General features: G+C 41.2%; 2 protein-coding genes across 2 annotated transcripts in view; both read left to right on the forward strand.

Moving 5' to 3' along the window:
* rtel1 (regulator of telomere elongation helicase 1) overlaps positions 1-10408 on the forward strand; it is a 44400-nt gene extending 33992 nt beyond the window's left edge. The window contains exons 28-33 of the mRNA XM_064299386.1: positions 2001-2214; positions 2967-3167; positions 7510-7626; positions 7873-8106; positions 9105-9239; positions 9733-10408. Coding sequence (XP_064155456.1) covers positions 2001-2214; positions 2967-3167; positions 7510-7626; positions 7873-8106; positions 9105-9239; positions 9733-9803 — 972 coding nt within the window. The 3' untranslated portion in view covers positions 9804-10408. The remainder of the gene's footprint in view (positions 1-2000; positions 2215-2966; positions 3168-7509; positions 7627-7872; positions 8107-9104; positions 9240-9732) is intronic.
* Positions 10409-13764: 3356 nt separating this feature from the next.
* On the forward strand, positions 13765-16480 carry LOC135234608 (tumor necrosis factor receptor superfamily member 6B-like). The gene is made up of 4 exons (XM_064299385.1): positions 13765-13865; positions 14336-14723; positions 15118-15312; positions 15482-16480. Exons 1-4 carry the CDS (start codon positions 13857-13859, stop codon positions 15751-15753), a joined length of 864 nt encoding a protein of 287 aa, XP_064155455.1. The 5' UTR covers positions 13765-13856; the 3' UTR covers positions 15754-16480.
* Positions 16481-17047: the final 567 nt, after the last annotated feature.

Consider the following 17047-nt stretch of genomic DNA (forward strand, 5'->3'; position numbering starts at 1 on the left):
GATAGAAATGATCCGCAGAGTGGTGACAGTTAGTCAGTCCAGGTATAGTCTGAAGAGATGCGTCTTCAGCCCATGGCGGAAGATAGGCAATGAGGGAGTGCTTTGTAGAAGATCAGGGAGAGCTAGGGTGGCGAACTTCCTTCTACAAAATCAACAGTATTAGCTCATTTTCCTGTTCCTGTTGCATCTGTCCCAGTGGTCTACCAGTTTGCTTAAAGTCTTGGAAACAATGTGTATGGATTGCTTGTTGCATGGTTCACCAGCAAGCATCCTTACTCACTCTGGAACACTCTGGAGTCCTTAAATTCTCTCAGGTTAGTCTTTTGGACAGCGCTGATGTCATACGTGTATTTTTCGGGTACCAAAACTTGACTTGCTTATGTTGCTTATGTTGCAGGCATTTAGCAGATGCTCTTATCCAGAGCGACTTACACAACTCTGCAGTTATACAGAGGCATAACTGATTTACATTCATCATTTTGTGAACTTTTTTTAACCCTCCAAGATCCAGCGTTTTCAGGCACCCTAGAGACACCATTTTTGCCAAATATCAATTTGGAACAACATTTCCCAGTTCTGTGCTAATTTTTAGCAACATAGCCTATTTGTTGTGAGAACTTTTCAACTGTTACACAGTGCTTACAGCACACACCACATGCTTGAAGTAGAGAAATTACCACCAATATTTTTTTTATTGGGATGCCAAATGTGTGCAGTACATGCAAACAATCAATTTAAGTACAAAAAAACAATGTATGTCTTTGAGACCATTTTGACCAGCATTGGGAGTCCCAGTCATGTGTGAATTTGCAGGCGATATGCTAAAACTGGTGTCTGTAATTATGAGCATTTTACAGTGGCTTGTAGTTTATTTAATGCTTGTATAATTGCTGTTGGTCACCCCCCTACCCCACTCCCCCTTTTAAAATACAGAAATGATAGTATTAGCCCTCCATTTTACAATAGTTGTAGTGCATTTTCAGCTTGTGTCATTGTGTTAGGTAGTTGGAGGGTGACCAACACTCCCCCCTCCCCTTTGCAAACTTAATGTTTCTGACTCTTTGGAGAATTTTGATCGCTAGTTATCAAAAACATTTTGATAAGACCCATAAAGGTGACCAGAGGTCAATGCCTCTGAGTAGGCCATATCTCCTCAATGCAATGTTTTGTTCAAACTTGACTTGTTATTGGATGGTACAGAACACTTCTCAAGAGTGACTGGTCATCCCTTTTTTGTACCTTCTTGTCCAGACAGGAAATAAGCAGATCTCCTTAGTGCTTTGTTTAATTGCAATAAAACTTAAGATATGTGTTAGGGATAAAAACACAGAGCATCTCGGCATGCTCTGTTGGACCCTTCCATTAGCAGCACCATGTGGCTACATTTAATAACATTCACACAACCTTTTCCTCTATTGCTGCGGAACCTTCGCTAATTTGTCACTCTCTTCATCCAGGGTTGGATACTTGTAGAACTTGCAAGGGGTGCTGTTATGCTTAGCACCCGTAATTGCTGCTTGAAGCCATATTACTTTTAGCTGTTAAGTTATAGGTTTTGCTAAAATAACTGAATTGTGAAAAAACTTTCTCAGAGAGTGTGGCTTTAAGTTCTTTTTTTTTTTTTGTCGGGGTAGAATCATTAATTAGTATTATTGTGTTAAACGTGTGGTAAATTACATGATGGGCAGGTGAGTTAGTACCTGTTAATGGAAATGAGGTGGACAATGTATTTTTGAGAAACAAGTCGAGAACTCTTAGCTCTTCTCATATGGACTTGGTAGGGGTACCCCAGGGTCAGTACTTGGTCTCCTTCAATTTTGTTGATTAGCAAACTGTCAACAGCCAAGCGGGTTTATTGAAGTGACCTTTAAAATTTCAGTGACATTGAAACACTGAAATGCTTTTTAAATGTTCCCTGTGTGGGTGTGTGTGCGCCAGAGAATAATTTTGCTTTATTCCGAAGGTCACGTCGACAATGCTGTTTTTGTATCTTCCCTCAGAACAAAATGCTTCCTCAAAGTTCTCAAGAGGAAACCAAAGCAGAAAAGGCCAAATTGCTTATTGCGGCAATGAAGCGGTCACTAAGTCAGGTGAACTCCCACAAAATCCTGGAGGCCCTGCAGACCTACAAGAGGACGGACGACCTGGACCAGCTTCTGCTGGTGTTGGTGGAGCTGTTCACGAAAGATGCAAACACTCACATCCTTCTGAGAGGTGAGTGTCAGTTCCACGCAAAGCAGAAGTGAGATGACCAAAGAGAGGAAGTGACTTGCCTTCCACCCCTTTGTGACACATTCAAAGTTCGGGTAAAAGTCATTTGCACATTGCTAGGCTTTGGAGATTTTTTATAAACACTAGATATGTAGCTTACTCTCCCAATGAGATAATAATTATGATAATTAGATATTTTGTTAAATTAGGGGTTCCCAGACTCCCTTGTTTTCATTCCAGAGACAATTGCAACCCCTGAATTGTAACAAATTAATTGTTTAACTCTGTCGAGTTAGTATCTATTTTATGTCTATCTATGGATTTACCCTCAAGGCCGCAAATTAACTTGCCATGTTCACATCCCTGGATTTTCCACCAGTCAGATCAGCTGGTGGCCGGGCTGCCAGGTGCCCCAGTCCTATCACAGATATGGGTTTCTGTGTGCGATGGGCCCCATGGGCCGACACCAGGTCCTGAATCAGCCGCTTGTTGTGTGGAGTTATTGCCACATGGCTTTGTCATGGGGTGGAGGGGGATGCTGCTGTTGGGCCATTCCATCTGTGGGTGAATTGTAGTCCTGTGTCGGGCACGACTGTGACAGGCTCCATGTGGCTGACACACACTGACTGGATGATACACACGACTCGCTAACTGTTCCACTGAGGAGGCGGCTCCCGCCACCCTCAACAGCAGTAACAGTGTTTGACCACTAGAAGGCGAAAAGTAATCTCCGCTGTTTTAAACTGTCCTTTCAGAGTTCTACCAGTTCATTCAGCCTCACCACAAGAAGCGGTATGATGAGACGTGCCGGGAGCTGACTGGGATTGGGTGTGGCTACAAGCCGGAGCACTCTCTGTCCAAAGCGCAGAAGGACAAGCTAATGCATCAGAGTGATACCAGTGTACTTATCAGGAGCGTGCACGTCTCTGACACGCCCTCTTATGAGGAGCGTGCAGGTAAGTGACACACCTTCTTATCAGGAGTCATTTTAATTTCTATATAGACTGTACTTGACATCAAAAGTTAGATGCACTGTGAATATCATTTGAATATCATCCTCTATTTGCAATCTTTGTTAATCAAATCAGATCGGAGCCTTTCTTATACATACAATGCAGGAATGTCCACCAGTGAAAAGATTCTGGCAGGATGTTGGAAAGTATGTGTTCCAACATATTGGTTCACTTTGGTTCACTGGTTTTAAACATTGATACAGATGAGATATTCTGCATACCATAGAAATTACTTTGGCAAACAGGATCCACTGTTGTTAAAAAACAAGCACAAAACCGTCCAGACCCACGGCGTACCTGTACAAAGTGTCATGAGTAAAACTTTTAATATATAGCTAGCTAGCTATGGCATGTCCTCACCTCTGTAACGTTATTTGTTGTCCTCCGTGTGTCCATACATCTGTATGGGTGGTATGCGCTAACTAGGTTAACCCCTTAGCGCACAAGCCAAATCTTGCCAATCCTTGCCCATACGTACCCTATTTAAGGCTTTATAATTCCAGATGTGAACACCACAGATACTTGAAAAATGGCTTAAATGAAGCAAGACATCTGTACAATTTACAATAATAACGCAGATTAGTTTATATTCATAATTTTGGAAGAAATAAAGTGCCACAGATGCAATTTTTTTGACAAAAAATCAAAAATGAATTTGCACTTTTTAAGTTTGCAATGAAGTACTGAGAGATTGCATATATACAGCATATTAAACTATACATGTGCTAGATCAAAAACTTCTTGACCACAAGTTCATAAAATCTAAGGGTGGATATGTAGAACTACTATAGAGGTATGAAGCAAAAACTAAGCAGTGTACCCAGCGTCTCCAAATCTATCCAAAATGCCTAAATTATGCATTGCTGTAAATCACAACATATTTGCGTATTTCACTACAGATCAACTGTTTTAACTCAAGAAAATCACTGTTGCAAAATTTTCCAGTGGGAATTACAAGCTTTCAGTCAGTACAGTGGCCTGAAATATCTAGGGGTCCAGAAACATATCCAAAATCTCTCCAAATATGAATAAAATGCTTTTTGTCCATTATAAAGTTTTAAGATGAGACATTGCTATCAGATTAAAAAATAATGCTAAAATATTGTCACACAATGCAGTACAGTACCTAAATGTGTAATAATTAACTCTTGTGTGTATTTCTATACTCTGTACTCTGGTATGTTTTCTTGTATGGGGATGGGACGACATGAAAACAATTTTCAACCGTCTGCCACGTTTTGGCAATGTTCCAACTCTCACGTCGTCACTGTTGCATGCTTCACAAAAACTATTGTGAAATATCCACATTATATAACACCACTAACCTATTTAAAGATACTCAATTTCAAAAATAACTTATATAACCAAAATATTTTGAGCAGTAATACTTACACAGCAATGATGAAATTTCATCTATGTTCGGCAGATGGAGACAGAGACAGTGTCAATGATACTGTTCTATTCGCTTCTGTTTTGCTCCAGAAAACGATGTCAGCTAGCTATGTCCAGAAGTCCTCAATAATAATAGTATTTTCCAAGAAATTACGAAATATCGTTAACCACGTTTTGTTAGGTGCAGTGTATTTGTCTGCTAACAGAGTGAATGCGTAAGTGAATGCGATGCTAAGAATATTTTCTGTTGCGCTGACCTATAAAACGCTATTCCAAAAGCGGAATTAGACATGTTATACATTGTCAGAAAGCTTATACTCTCACCTACTGAATTAATGAATTGTCAATCAAGCCAGACGGTACTAAAAAGGGCGACGACAGGTAAACAACAGGTGTGGTATTATGCACAGCTATTTTGGAAGATACCCAGGCGTCACAAATGCGTGTATATTTCCCAAACCGATTGTCCAAGACAATATATGACCACACAGTCTCAAAAGGGACATCTCTACACGTAAAACCAACAGCAAGGTTGTATATTTATTCAATATCTAGTCCCAGATATTGACTGTAGAATGACATGGTATCATTTTTAAAAACTTTTTCTCGTTTATTTCGTTATTCAGTGAGCAGCGTTTTCACTGCTGTATAGGCATATCTTAGGGCTATTGTCAGGTTTATCTTGTTGCTATGACGGAATACGATTTTTTTTAGTGGTAAAATAATATTTTTATGAATGCCAAGATAGAAAATATTGTCCATTATGTCATGGGTGGGGGGTGTAGTTGTCGATGAAACTGCAGGGAGGGGGTGCGTGTTAAATGGACGACCAGAGCGACAATGGTGGGGCTGCGAAACTCCATTTTCAGCATAGTTGTCGTGTATCGTCTACTAATGAAACTAAAACAATGCGTTTCTGTTTTTAACTCACACTTTGGTTGCAGTAGCACCGAATGTCTGAGTTGGGTAATCTCGGCACGCCGGCGGCTTTGAGCCGGGGTGCCGAGATTACAATAGGGGCTTTGCGCTAAGAGGTTAACTAAAGATGGCATAATGCTACCATGTTAGCTAACGTTAGGAGATAAAACTGCTTAAAAATGTTGTGCCGTTCGAAGTGGTGGTTTTGGGAGATGCACCTGTGCATGCGTCCTACTAAACGTCCCTCAAAGGTCGTCCATGAGTGAGTGAGTGACTGACCACAATTTGCCATGCAAAGGTCGCCCGTGAGTGATTGAGTGAGTGTCCACAATTTTCCATGCATAGCCCACGGCAGCAGGCAGTCCTGCGTGCCATGGGAAAAATGTTAACAGTTCGTCGGAAACCACCTCATACTCTGTCCAATCAAGGAGGGAAAGAACTCTTAATAGAGGTTTTAGGAATGTAACTTGTAATCTTTTTGCTAAACTTGTAAGGGAAACCCAGGACTTAGTCACGGGCCTGCACAGCAGCTGTTCTTTGAGCAAAATTATTTATATCATAATTGTCACATTATTCTGTCTTCCACAGTAAACACAATCTTTATAACCGGACTGCCTTTAATAGTTTAGGTATTACCGCCCTTTAAGATTTTATTTGGTGGATAATTGGGGTGGTGGGGAGGGAGGGGATGGAAGGGGTGCCTCGATGATGAATATTAAAATTTGGGGGGGGGGGTGGCCTAGGTTTTTTTTTTTCTACCTCACCAGATATGTTAAAAAAGGGTGGTTGGTGCTGGATAGAGAGTTTAGGGAGGAAAGGAATTTATTTAGAATTTAAAATAGTCTTATGAGTATGTTTGGGATAGGATCCCCCTCAGGGTGATATGAAATGAATATTAATCTATGAATGAATGTAATTATTTTGTATGTGTTTTTTCTGACTTTTTCTTCTACTCTTACTAAGCCTATATTTGAAATGGTATGATATTGTTCCCTGTTATTTTTCTGTTCAGTTATCTTGTAACTTCTCACTGCATAATGCTCTTTATTTAATTTTTGCCATTATTATTATTATTATCTATTTATTTATTGTATGCTTTGGATTAAGGTACCTGCCTTTGATTACTGAGGGTGTTATCACTTACAGTAGTCCTTTTAAAGTCTGAACCAGTTTGCTGTCTTGTCACATCGTATTGGTCCGGTTCGTTTCACACGAGCAAATATCAGACCATTTATGGTTCTCCTTCGGCGTTCCCCTTCGCAGCGCTGCCCGAGAATAAAAAGTCCTTTATGGAGCGCACTGGCGGGTGCACATTCCTGGGATCGCTCGTAAGTGAGCCGCGGCCTCCGGCAGCTCTCCAGCGATCTGCCAATCGGCTGACGCACAGGGAGTGACTCACCGTATCATTCTGTGACAAAGCAATATGCGTGACTGCCGTCTTACCCAGATATACGACTCAGCACGCCGTGGTGTGTGAGGAGGGACGGGGGCGTCATGATGCATGATGACAAGTCAGATTTACTACAACCGAGAGGTTGTGTACTCACTGTGGTTTACATTTCTGTCTTGCTCTCTCTCTCTTTCGCTCTCGCTGTAGTAAACTGCATGCCTGGTTACACACACACACACACACACACACACACCCCCCCCTAATTTCTTTTTATTAATAGAAACTCGTGTGCTTTGCAGCGCTGCAGGGCTTGAAACTGAACAGTCTTGAATCGGACTTGGTTTCCCAGCGACCTGCGTTTCTCTCGGACCCTGTTGACACGGTCTTGAGGGTGGCCCCAGTGGTTTTGTACCAAAAATACTCTTCTGTGCTTTTCCCCCAGTTGGTTAGCTGCGCGTAGAAAAACAAAATCTAATCTCATGTAACCTGCTTGCAATGTGTCTCGGTAAGTTTTCTGTCCATTTTGGACAACCTTTGATCCATTTTGAATGACAGCGACCTCGTCTTCTGTTTCTGGCTTTGCAGCGAAGGCCGAAAAGCAGACCTCCCTCGCTGCCCCCGCGTCCTCCCATGATCAGCTGAACACCAGCGCCTTCCTGAACAAAGGAGGCTCCCACCTTTTTCATCTCGGCACCAGCACTGGTGAGTCTTTTTACGCACAGGGACATACCCAGCGGCCTTGTCGTCAGTAACTGAAAACTGAAGGAGAAAATGTAGAAAAAGAAAGAAAAAAAAAAAACTTTTGAAAATTTGAAAATGCTGACTGGGCAACTGGACAGTATCCAGAGCACCTGGTGTTTTGTCATGTGACCACCTGTATAAACAAGCGCACATGCGATAATGTTTTCACACACCTGTGGGGCATGCTTTGATTTTTGCACCTTCCAGCAAACGGCGAGCCGCCATCTCGGAAGACGGTCGTCACGCCTGGCCAACCTATGCAGAAGAGCAAAGTCTATTCTGCATTTATCGCCGACGTCAAGAATGCATTCGGAACGGAAAAGTTTAAACGGCTGTTAATGGCAGTTCAGGAGTACAAAAATACAGACAATTATGAAAGCATGGTCTCGGAGGTCGTGAGTTTGTTCACGGAGAGATCGGAAGGTTTTTCTCTTCTTAGAAGTAAGTACTCTGCCTACTTTGATCTGCCATTTCTGAAGGCCTAGGTTTTGCATGAAGACACCGTCAGTATCCGAAACTTGGAGCCATGTTTGGTTTTTGAATTTTGGAGTCTCATATTGTCAGAGAAGAAATTTCTAGAACTAGAGTGCTTCAGGAGGAAAAGCTGGAATATTGTGATTCATTTGTGAATTTGATTTGAGAACGCTTTTATCCAAATGCCTTCCATTACCAGTTATTCAGGGGAGATTATTGTACTCAGTCAGTGGTAACACTTTAGAATAAGGTCGCATGAATTGGCATTAAATAATGTCATTGTTACCTGCTTACTGAAAAGTTCATCTGTACAGCTTTGTTAATGTATTTGTACATCATTTATTCATGTTAGCAATTGCATTAGTTAATGCCAGTTCATACTGGGATTAAAAAACAGTTAATGTATTTGTTAATGGTTAATTATGAGGTTATCCTATGTTTTCATAATGTATAAATAATCATGTTACAACTACTTCAGTTAATGTATTTGTTAACTGGTAACTAGATTTAATGCGTAATTAATGCATTTGTACATCATTAACTCATGTTAACAACTACATTAGTTAATGCCAATTCATGTGACGTTATTGTAAAGTGTTACCCAACAAATTAGTCCAATTTACTCCATTCACTCGAAATTCAATACTGCAGATATGAGCTACAGGTAAGGAGTAGAACTGTCAGTAGACTAAAAAAACATTCCAAACAGGAGGTCGTAGGTTTGAAAAATGTATTGTATTATGCTTATGTAGTAGCTGCTGCTCTTTTAAACATACTAAAGACCATTGTGTCTGGTCAGTTGGAGAGTCCAGCCCCGTCGTTTACTGCATGGAAAAGACTCCATAGTGAAAGGCATATAAATGTGTACCGGAGCCCATGGGACAGGCGCTGCGGTCCCAGAACAGGAAGTGAGGCATGGGCGGGCGTCGTCTGAGGTGATGATTTCGGGGGCCCTGTCTCCACAGCCTTCTCCATGTTCGTGCGGCCTCAGCACAAGGAGCGCTTCCTCAGGATGGTAGAGGACCTATCGGGGGGGGGCACAGCCTCGCCCTCCCGAGCTCCAGCAGCCGAGGACCCCCAGGTGCGCCTGGAAGCGCCAGGTAATACCCCCCCCCCCCCCCGTTAACCCACTGACGCATAGAACCCCTCCCGCTACCCACTAACTCACTAATTGCCTACATTACAGGCATTTAGCAGACGCTCAACCTGTGACCTTTAGGTTACAAGACCAGCTCCTTAGCCATTATACTACAATGCCACCCCAATATGCTGCCTACATACAGTATGTTTCTGTGTCCCCTACAAACATGTTGGGTATGCAGTGGTCCCAGAAACACTACCATTGTAAAACCCGAAAGCCTGTTGAATGCTCCACAAAGTTCTACCCCTACTCTCTGGTAGGTCTGAAGATTACGTGATCGACATAACGGCCCTTAGAGCAGCCTTGCTCTGTGTGTGAACAGATGCAGGATACATTGCGTTACGGTGTTTAGCATCGGTGCGACGGACAACCCGCATTAGCCATGTTTTGCTTTCCCGTGGCTACTGAGGAAAATTCGATTAAGCCGTCGGGCGTCTGTCGGCCTCTTTCAGGTTCCAGCGAGACGTCAGCGAGAGGACAAAGCAAGATCTCCGCCTTCTTCTCTTCCAGTCAGAGAAAGTAGGCGTCGCCACCGTCACGCCGCGCCGCACAGCCAAGAGTTCCCCGCCTGGAAAGTTTGTCCGTCCTGCTCCCAATGTGTCAACATTTCCAGGACCTCCCGGCCTCGCCTGTAACAGAAACAGAAACCGGGGGGGGGGGGTGGCGGCTTTTCTTCTAAGCGGGTGTAGGCTCAATGCAGACACAGAAGTTTTGTTTTGCAAGCCAAGGATTTTCCTTTTTGGATGGCGCAAGATGTATGGAACGCACCCTCCACCCGGCACCTCTGTGACTGGCCGCCCGGCCGGTTCTTTCAGTACTGGACGACGGTGCACGACTACCCTTTAAGGAAAACCGGGAATTCAAGTTCACCTTTAGCAAGAAACTGCATTTTGCTGGATGTGATGAATGACTATGAGAATGGGTCAGGGTTCTGTCTAAAAACGAGAATGTTAACATTACAGTGCTGGCGTAGGAAAGGGCACGCAAATTATTATAATTTTTTTTTCATTCAGTATTTGCTTTGTTACAATTTGTGAAAATAACCAGCTTGGAATACTGTTTAAAGAAAATATTTCAAATGGTAAAAATGTTCAAACTTGATATTAAAATTATTTTCTATAAAGGTAAGCTTTTTGTTTGCTACAGAAAAATTGAATCCCACGTGGACCAATTCAATGGCATACCTTGTCAAAACTTGTTTACGGGTTGGGAAAGTGTCGCATTGACTGAATGGTGAAGGAGAATTAGTAACTGTTTTGACGGCAGTGATTATTATTGTTGTTATTAGTAGTAGCAGTAGTACTAATAGTTGTAGTGTTAATATTAGTATTGCAATTGCCAGACGAGCAAAATATAGAAAAGAATGGTGTGTTCAGCCCATTCAGACTTTGCATTTACATTTATTGTGTTAAGCAGCGGTGGGCAGGAGGGCCATGTCCATTTGTGCGTTGCAGTTACTGACATTTCTGGGCAGGTTCATGAATCCCAACTGAAGACTGTTCTTGTGTCCCCATATGAACCTCCCCAATGTGTTCATTTTCTACGGTTCCAGACGAACCAGCTTTGTTGCTAAATATCTGCATGAACCAGGGTAACGGGTGCAAGAACATGAATGCAAACGGATCCTAGAGGAACAGCCTTGCCCACCTCTGATCCAAAGCGAATTTAGCACTATGTCAAGGCTTGTCTTGACAACGCCAAGGGTCTTAGCCTCTACTGCATGACCAGACGAGCTCGCACAACATTTCTATCAAATTTTAACCAGGTTTATGGAGAGTTGTGAGGCTGTTGATTTCTTTGGAATTTTAAAAGAAAACACAGTCAATTAAATAAACCTACAAACAAACCAGGCTCTAAAACTTTTCCAAAACAGCTAACAACTAGCATACAATGAGATTGTGCCACTTTGGGAATTTTGGAATTCCACACATTTCCCGTACTGGTTCGTTTCATTGACTTCTGTTTCTGTCTGGAAGGAAATAATCTCGGCCGTACATGGAATGCAAAGATGGTATTGAAACCTGATTGGTGACCAATGATTGTTGCATCATTTGGTACCGCTACGTTCGTTTAAATGCTCAGGAAGTGACAAAATATAATAATAATAACAATCGTAATGATCATTAATAATAATAATAATAATAATAATAATAATAATAATAATAAGTTATTTATATAGCACCTTTCGTTCAACACATGCCACCCTCAATGCTTTACACGAAGGTTAAAACAAAAGCACGATTGACGAAAATACGGATTACGCACAATAAGATGATATAAAAAAGAAAATCCATGAAATCTGAATTCCCGTTGAAGTGACACGAGTGCATGCGTGTTAAATATGTGTATGTATTAAGAGTACTTTAAAAATAAATTATCAATTGTTAAGAAGCTATATTGAAAAGATAAATATTTAGCTGGGGCTTAAGTGTCCACTGAGTGCACCTCCCTAAAAGCCCTGAGCAGGCTTTTCCAGGGTCTGGGTGCATGATTTAAGATGGCTGCTTCCTCAATCTTATTTTATTTTATTTTTTTGGCCCTGTGGTATTGAGAGGTCAGTGAGTCAGCATCAGATGACCCGAGCGCTCATGCAGGGGCATAAGGAACCCAGGGAATCTGCGATATACGCGGGGCTTTAGCCTAGGTGCTTTCTAGACGAGCGGAAGAACTTTGAGGTCTGTCCTGGATGCCACCGGAAGCCAGTTTAGGGAAAACCAGAGTGATGAGCTCTGCTTTTTTTTTTCTTTTTGGTGACGAGACCGTGTGTTCTGTGTAAGCTGTAGCCTATTAATAGATTTTTTTTTTTTTTTTGGGGGGGGGGGGGGTCACTTTTTGTGTGATGCAAAACTTTGAGAATCAGAGTCTAAATGGCCCCCAGGCTTGTTGCTTCTGGTTTGACCTGGGGGGTAAAATCCCCCAGCTTAAAGAGAAGTGCAGCCAAGTAAACGAATTTCAGTTTTGTCCTAATTTAGCTTCAGACAGTTACTGCTCAACCAATTGTTGATGGCAGATACCTAGGGAAACGAAGAACTGCAAAGCTGACATTAGCCCTGTCCAATAAACTGAGTCATTAAACAGCCGTGTTTTACGCGTAATTTAAGAACGGACATTATTATGTAAGGGAAGAGTGTTATGGGGTTTTCCCCTGTGTCTTAAGAGCATCGTTAAAAATGTTGACCTTTATACGTGGTGCACAGTCACGCAACTTGTAAAATGACTCATTTTATAATAGGTTTTAAGATCATTTTTATATACTTACACATTACATTACATTACATTACAGGCATTTGGCAGACGCTCTTATCCAGAGCGACGTACAACAAAGTGTATAACCATAACCAGGAACAAGTATGACGAAACCCCTAGAGAGAAGTACCGGTCCAAGTACAGGGAACAACCGCATAGTTCAACTTGGACCCTGGTGGTTAAACTGATTAACACTAACAACGAGAACGGCAACAACGCAATCTATGGAAAAATAAAAAATAAATAAAAATACAAGTAGTCGTTAAGACTGGCGCATCAACTAAGTCACCTATTAAACAGCTGCCTAGTTACACCCCTAAGTTTAGTCATTTACAGGGGGGGGAAGGGAGGGATGGGGAGAGGTGCAGCCTGAAGAGGTGGGTCTTCAGTGGGGTGACGTGGTTTAATTGACTGTTTATGTAGCAGCTGTGCAGTTTAATGCATAATTAATATTATCAGAATCAGAATCAGAATCGGGTTTATTGCCAAGTAGGTTTACACATACAAGGAATTTGTTTTGGTCAGGTGGTGCGTAACAGTGAACATAAAATAAGATAATAATATGTCTTGAACTCTGAGCACTAACGGTTGTAAATTGATTTCCAGTTAAATTAAGCTTGTGAAACATAGTCTACCTGTATTTCCTTTACAGTCTGGAATATTTGTTGCTTTATATTTTTCTCGGTAACTGTGTAACATAGACTACTTGCGCAGGAAATATCATACAATAGATTCATATTTAGTTTATGTATTCTGACTTTAAAATTCCGTTTGTCTTTTGGTACTGTAGTCAAGGCGTATTGGCCACCCCACTGTGACAGTATCTTATACCCGTCTATTGTGCCTTGCGGGAGTTTTTCCGTGTTTCTTGTTTACCTTAACGCAGGGATCCTTAATTTTATCCTGAAAGTGTGGGTGCCGGCTTTTGTTCCAACCAAGCAGTAATACACCCGATCGTGCTTATCAAGGTCCTTAGCAAAGGCTCTTATGATTGATTAGTAGAATCAAGTGTGTTACAGCTTGGTTGGAACAAAAGCCTGCACCCACAGTGGCGCTTTTTGTATAAGAGTAAGGACCGCTGCCTTAACGATAAAAACAAAAGTACCACTGCTAAAATGATTACACTGTAGAACATGTACATTTATCCTGTAGACATCCCGTGCCTTCCCAACGAGTTCCATTATAAGTTTTACTGTATATGTAAACAATTGCCTTCAGCCCACGTGTGCTGAGTAAGAATGACAGTGCGATGACGCGATAATTCCAATATCGTCCTGCGCTTTATATAACAGCCCTTGCAATGGGGAATGAAGACCTGCGTCGGTAAGACATGAATACAGTAAGTAGCCTTTGTACATTGGTTTTAATACGGGGCGTTATCGCCGTATTCAACCCCTTTTCATGTTAAAATATGCCCTTTTGAGTTTACTTTTAAAGCCATTCCAAGTCAGATGCATGCTAGCAGTTGCTCATTTAATTTCTTGCGAATATTTTCCCACAAAATTAGTTTTATGTAGACTAAGATGTAGGTGAAAATGGGATTTTATTTGCAACATTTACGAACGTAGTAACACCCATTTGGACGGGTTTTCTTTGTACAGAATTTGTACTATATAGACTAAGATGTAGGTAAGTAAAGGGGGTAGGCTATGTTATTTGCAACATTTTCTAACGTAGATTAACATGTATTAACTTGTTTCTATACAGTTGGGTATGCGAATTTTGCGTCAAGAATACATGTTGCCCAAAAAAATGTAACATTTGTGTATGTTCGTACAGATCGTAATTTTACCGCATCTCTTCATTCAGCAGGTGGTAATTGTCCTTGCTGCTTTGGCCTTTGCGCCGTGTAATAGCAACGAACTGCAAGCGCCAGTTTACAAGTGGACAGATGACGTGACGGGAGTTCCCGTGACGTGTGACAAGTGTCCCCCTGGAACTCACGTGGTGAAGCACTGCACAAAGAAAAGGCCAACAGAGTGTGGCGCATGCCCAGACCGGCATTACACTGAATTCTGGAATTACATAGAGCGATGCAGATATTGTAATGTTTTCTGCATGGAGGACCAATTCGAAAAATCACCCTGTAACGCAACACACAATAGGGTGTGCGAGTGTAAATCTGGACATTATTTTAATCAAGGATTTTGCATGAAGCACAGCACTTGTCCTCCCGGTGAAGGCGTACATGTGACTGGTAAGTTATACCCCATAACCATTCTCGTACACTCACTGCAAAACCTACTACATTCATTTAGATATAGGTAGTTTGAACCTCTCTTTGGTGATTTTTACGTGCCTTGTAAAATATGTAAACTTATTCCGTCGGTTTCGGGTTTTTTTGTTTCGTAATTTTTTTATTTCTTGTTACTTGCGATTCCGTTTGATTTTAGTTTTTGCACTATGTTTGAAAGCAGTTGCAGTATATTAATATGCTCGTTTGTGCTTATGATGAAGGCTATAGCGGTAAAGGCTACAGTGTATTTAATCATTTAGCAATGGGTTCCTTCAGACGCCTTTAGCTAAGGTTTATACAAAGACCTTGAATGAAATGAATGAGTGATCCTACTATTTATTTTTATTCCACGAAGGTACAGCGGAGGCCGACGTCAAATGTGTCCCGTGTGAGGAGGGCTACTTTTCGTCCGAGTACTCGAGCATAGAACCATGTCAGAAACATTCTCGGTGCAAAGACCACGAGAGAGCCATTCCCGGCCACGCGAAACGGGACACGTTTTGTACGTTGTGCAAGCCTCGCAGCTGTGACCTTTCAGGCTCTTCCGAAGGTGAGATTTTGGCTTAATTCTGTGGTCAGTCAATATATCATCTCATCTATCTCATTTATTCGTTTATTTATCTGCTATTTACAATTGTTAACACACCGTTCTCAAACAGTAATGGCACATGTCGTATTGGAGAATGATAATGTCATGTGGAAATCTTTTCTCCGTACAGATCAGGCTGTGTGTGACAGGGCTGTGATGGACTACGTCTCCCAATATCCTCTCCATCTCAAGAAACGCAGACGACTTGAAAACACAATGAGAAGGATAGCCAAGGAGAAGGGCAAAAATGTGCCCCTAGTGAACATGTTCCTGACTATTCAGGAGAGCCGCAAAGATCAGCCATTTGCCTGTATAATGGTAGACATCTTGAAAAAATCTTATTTATTTAATTTGGAATGTAAAGTCAAGAAATTTTTCCTAGGCGAGGAAGAGGAATGTTAACGTGGTTACTTGTTTGAGTGTTGCTCATTGAACAGCAGTGACAGGGGATGTTATAGCTAAGAATTAGCCTGTGTTTGTATCAAGGTTGTTGTATTATTTTGTTTGGTGTACGTTTTGAGTAAGTACGACAACAAGCCAGAATTCCATCAGTCAAGTATCAAACTGTGTGAAAGCTTTTTATTTTCATTTTTTAAATTTTTGTAAAGTGCTGTGTCACCTTCATTTTTTTATTTTTGTAAAGTGCTGTGTCACCTTGGATAATCTTGTCCAGAGTAAAAAAATCAATGCAGTCAGAATGGTGGAGGCATGGTTTGCTATGCAAACGTAGCTTGCTGGTATGACCCGTATGTGTATGAATAAATAAACTGAGTGCCATTGGGCTAGGTTATGCTTTCTGTTATGGGTCTTACTCAGTAAGTAATCCTGTCATATTTAGCTGGCGCTTTCACTATGAACACTTTTCCCATGTTTAACTTATTGAAATGAGGTTGTTTTATGTCAATTCTGTTTTGTTTTTGTTCACGTAATGAGGTCACCTAACAGTTACTAATTTATTAACCTTTGTTGTAACATACATCTGTCTGTGAATATTTATGCTGCAATATAGACTTTGAAATATATGTTTAGAAGGAAATTAGATAGTGTAGTCCTGAATATAATGCAAAAGCAAATCACACTCTGACACCATGTAAAAAATACCAAATAAATTGTTTTTTTTCATAACACATTCAGTAACTACTTGTCCAGTCTGTAATAATAATATATTCTGTTTTTATCTAACAAAATATTATTTCAATATTCTACTTAAAAGATGGATCAAGTGTAGGCTACTGCCAAGAGAAACCTAAGCTGGTGCTAAAAAATAAGAAACTTAATTCTAATACCTAAGACTTGTGAGGCAAGAAGAATGTTATTTTTTAAAAAGAAACATTGAGGATTAGTCTGAAGGGGTGAATGGGTTTATAGAGGTTTTTGGAAAAAGTGGCAGTGAATCTCCCTTCTGACCGTTTGCGGGAGGTCGTCCCTCCATTAGGAAATGAGGGCAGTGAAGAGCCAGGGTCTTTTTGAAGAGCAGCCTACAGGAGCTCATAGAGAAGGGAGAACCAGTTGGTGAGAGGATGGTGAATAAAAAGGTTCAGCTGGAGTGTGTTGGGGTCATCATTGTCTGAAGATGGGAAGGGGCAGTGCCGTTCGTAGCTTGGTATGTCAGTGTGAGAATGTTGAATGCAGCCACTGAAAGCCAGTGAAGGTTATTATTTATTATTATTAATTACATTTATATAGCACTTTTCCA

This window comes from Anguilla rostrata, chromosome 11 (genome assembly GCF_018555375.3).
Source record: "Anguilla rostrata isolate EN2019 chromosome 11, ASM1855537v3, whole genome shotgun sequence".
Classification (NCBI taxonomy): Eukaryota; Metazoa; Chordata; class Actinopteri; order Anguilliformes; family Anguillidae; genus Anguilla; species Anguilla rostrata.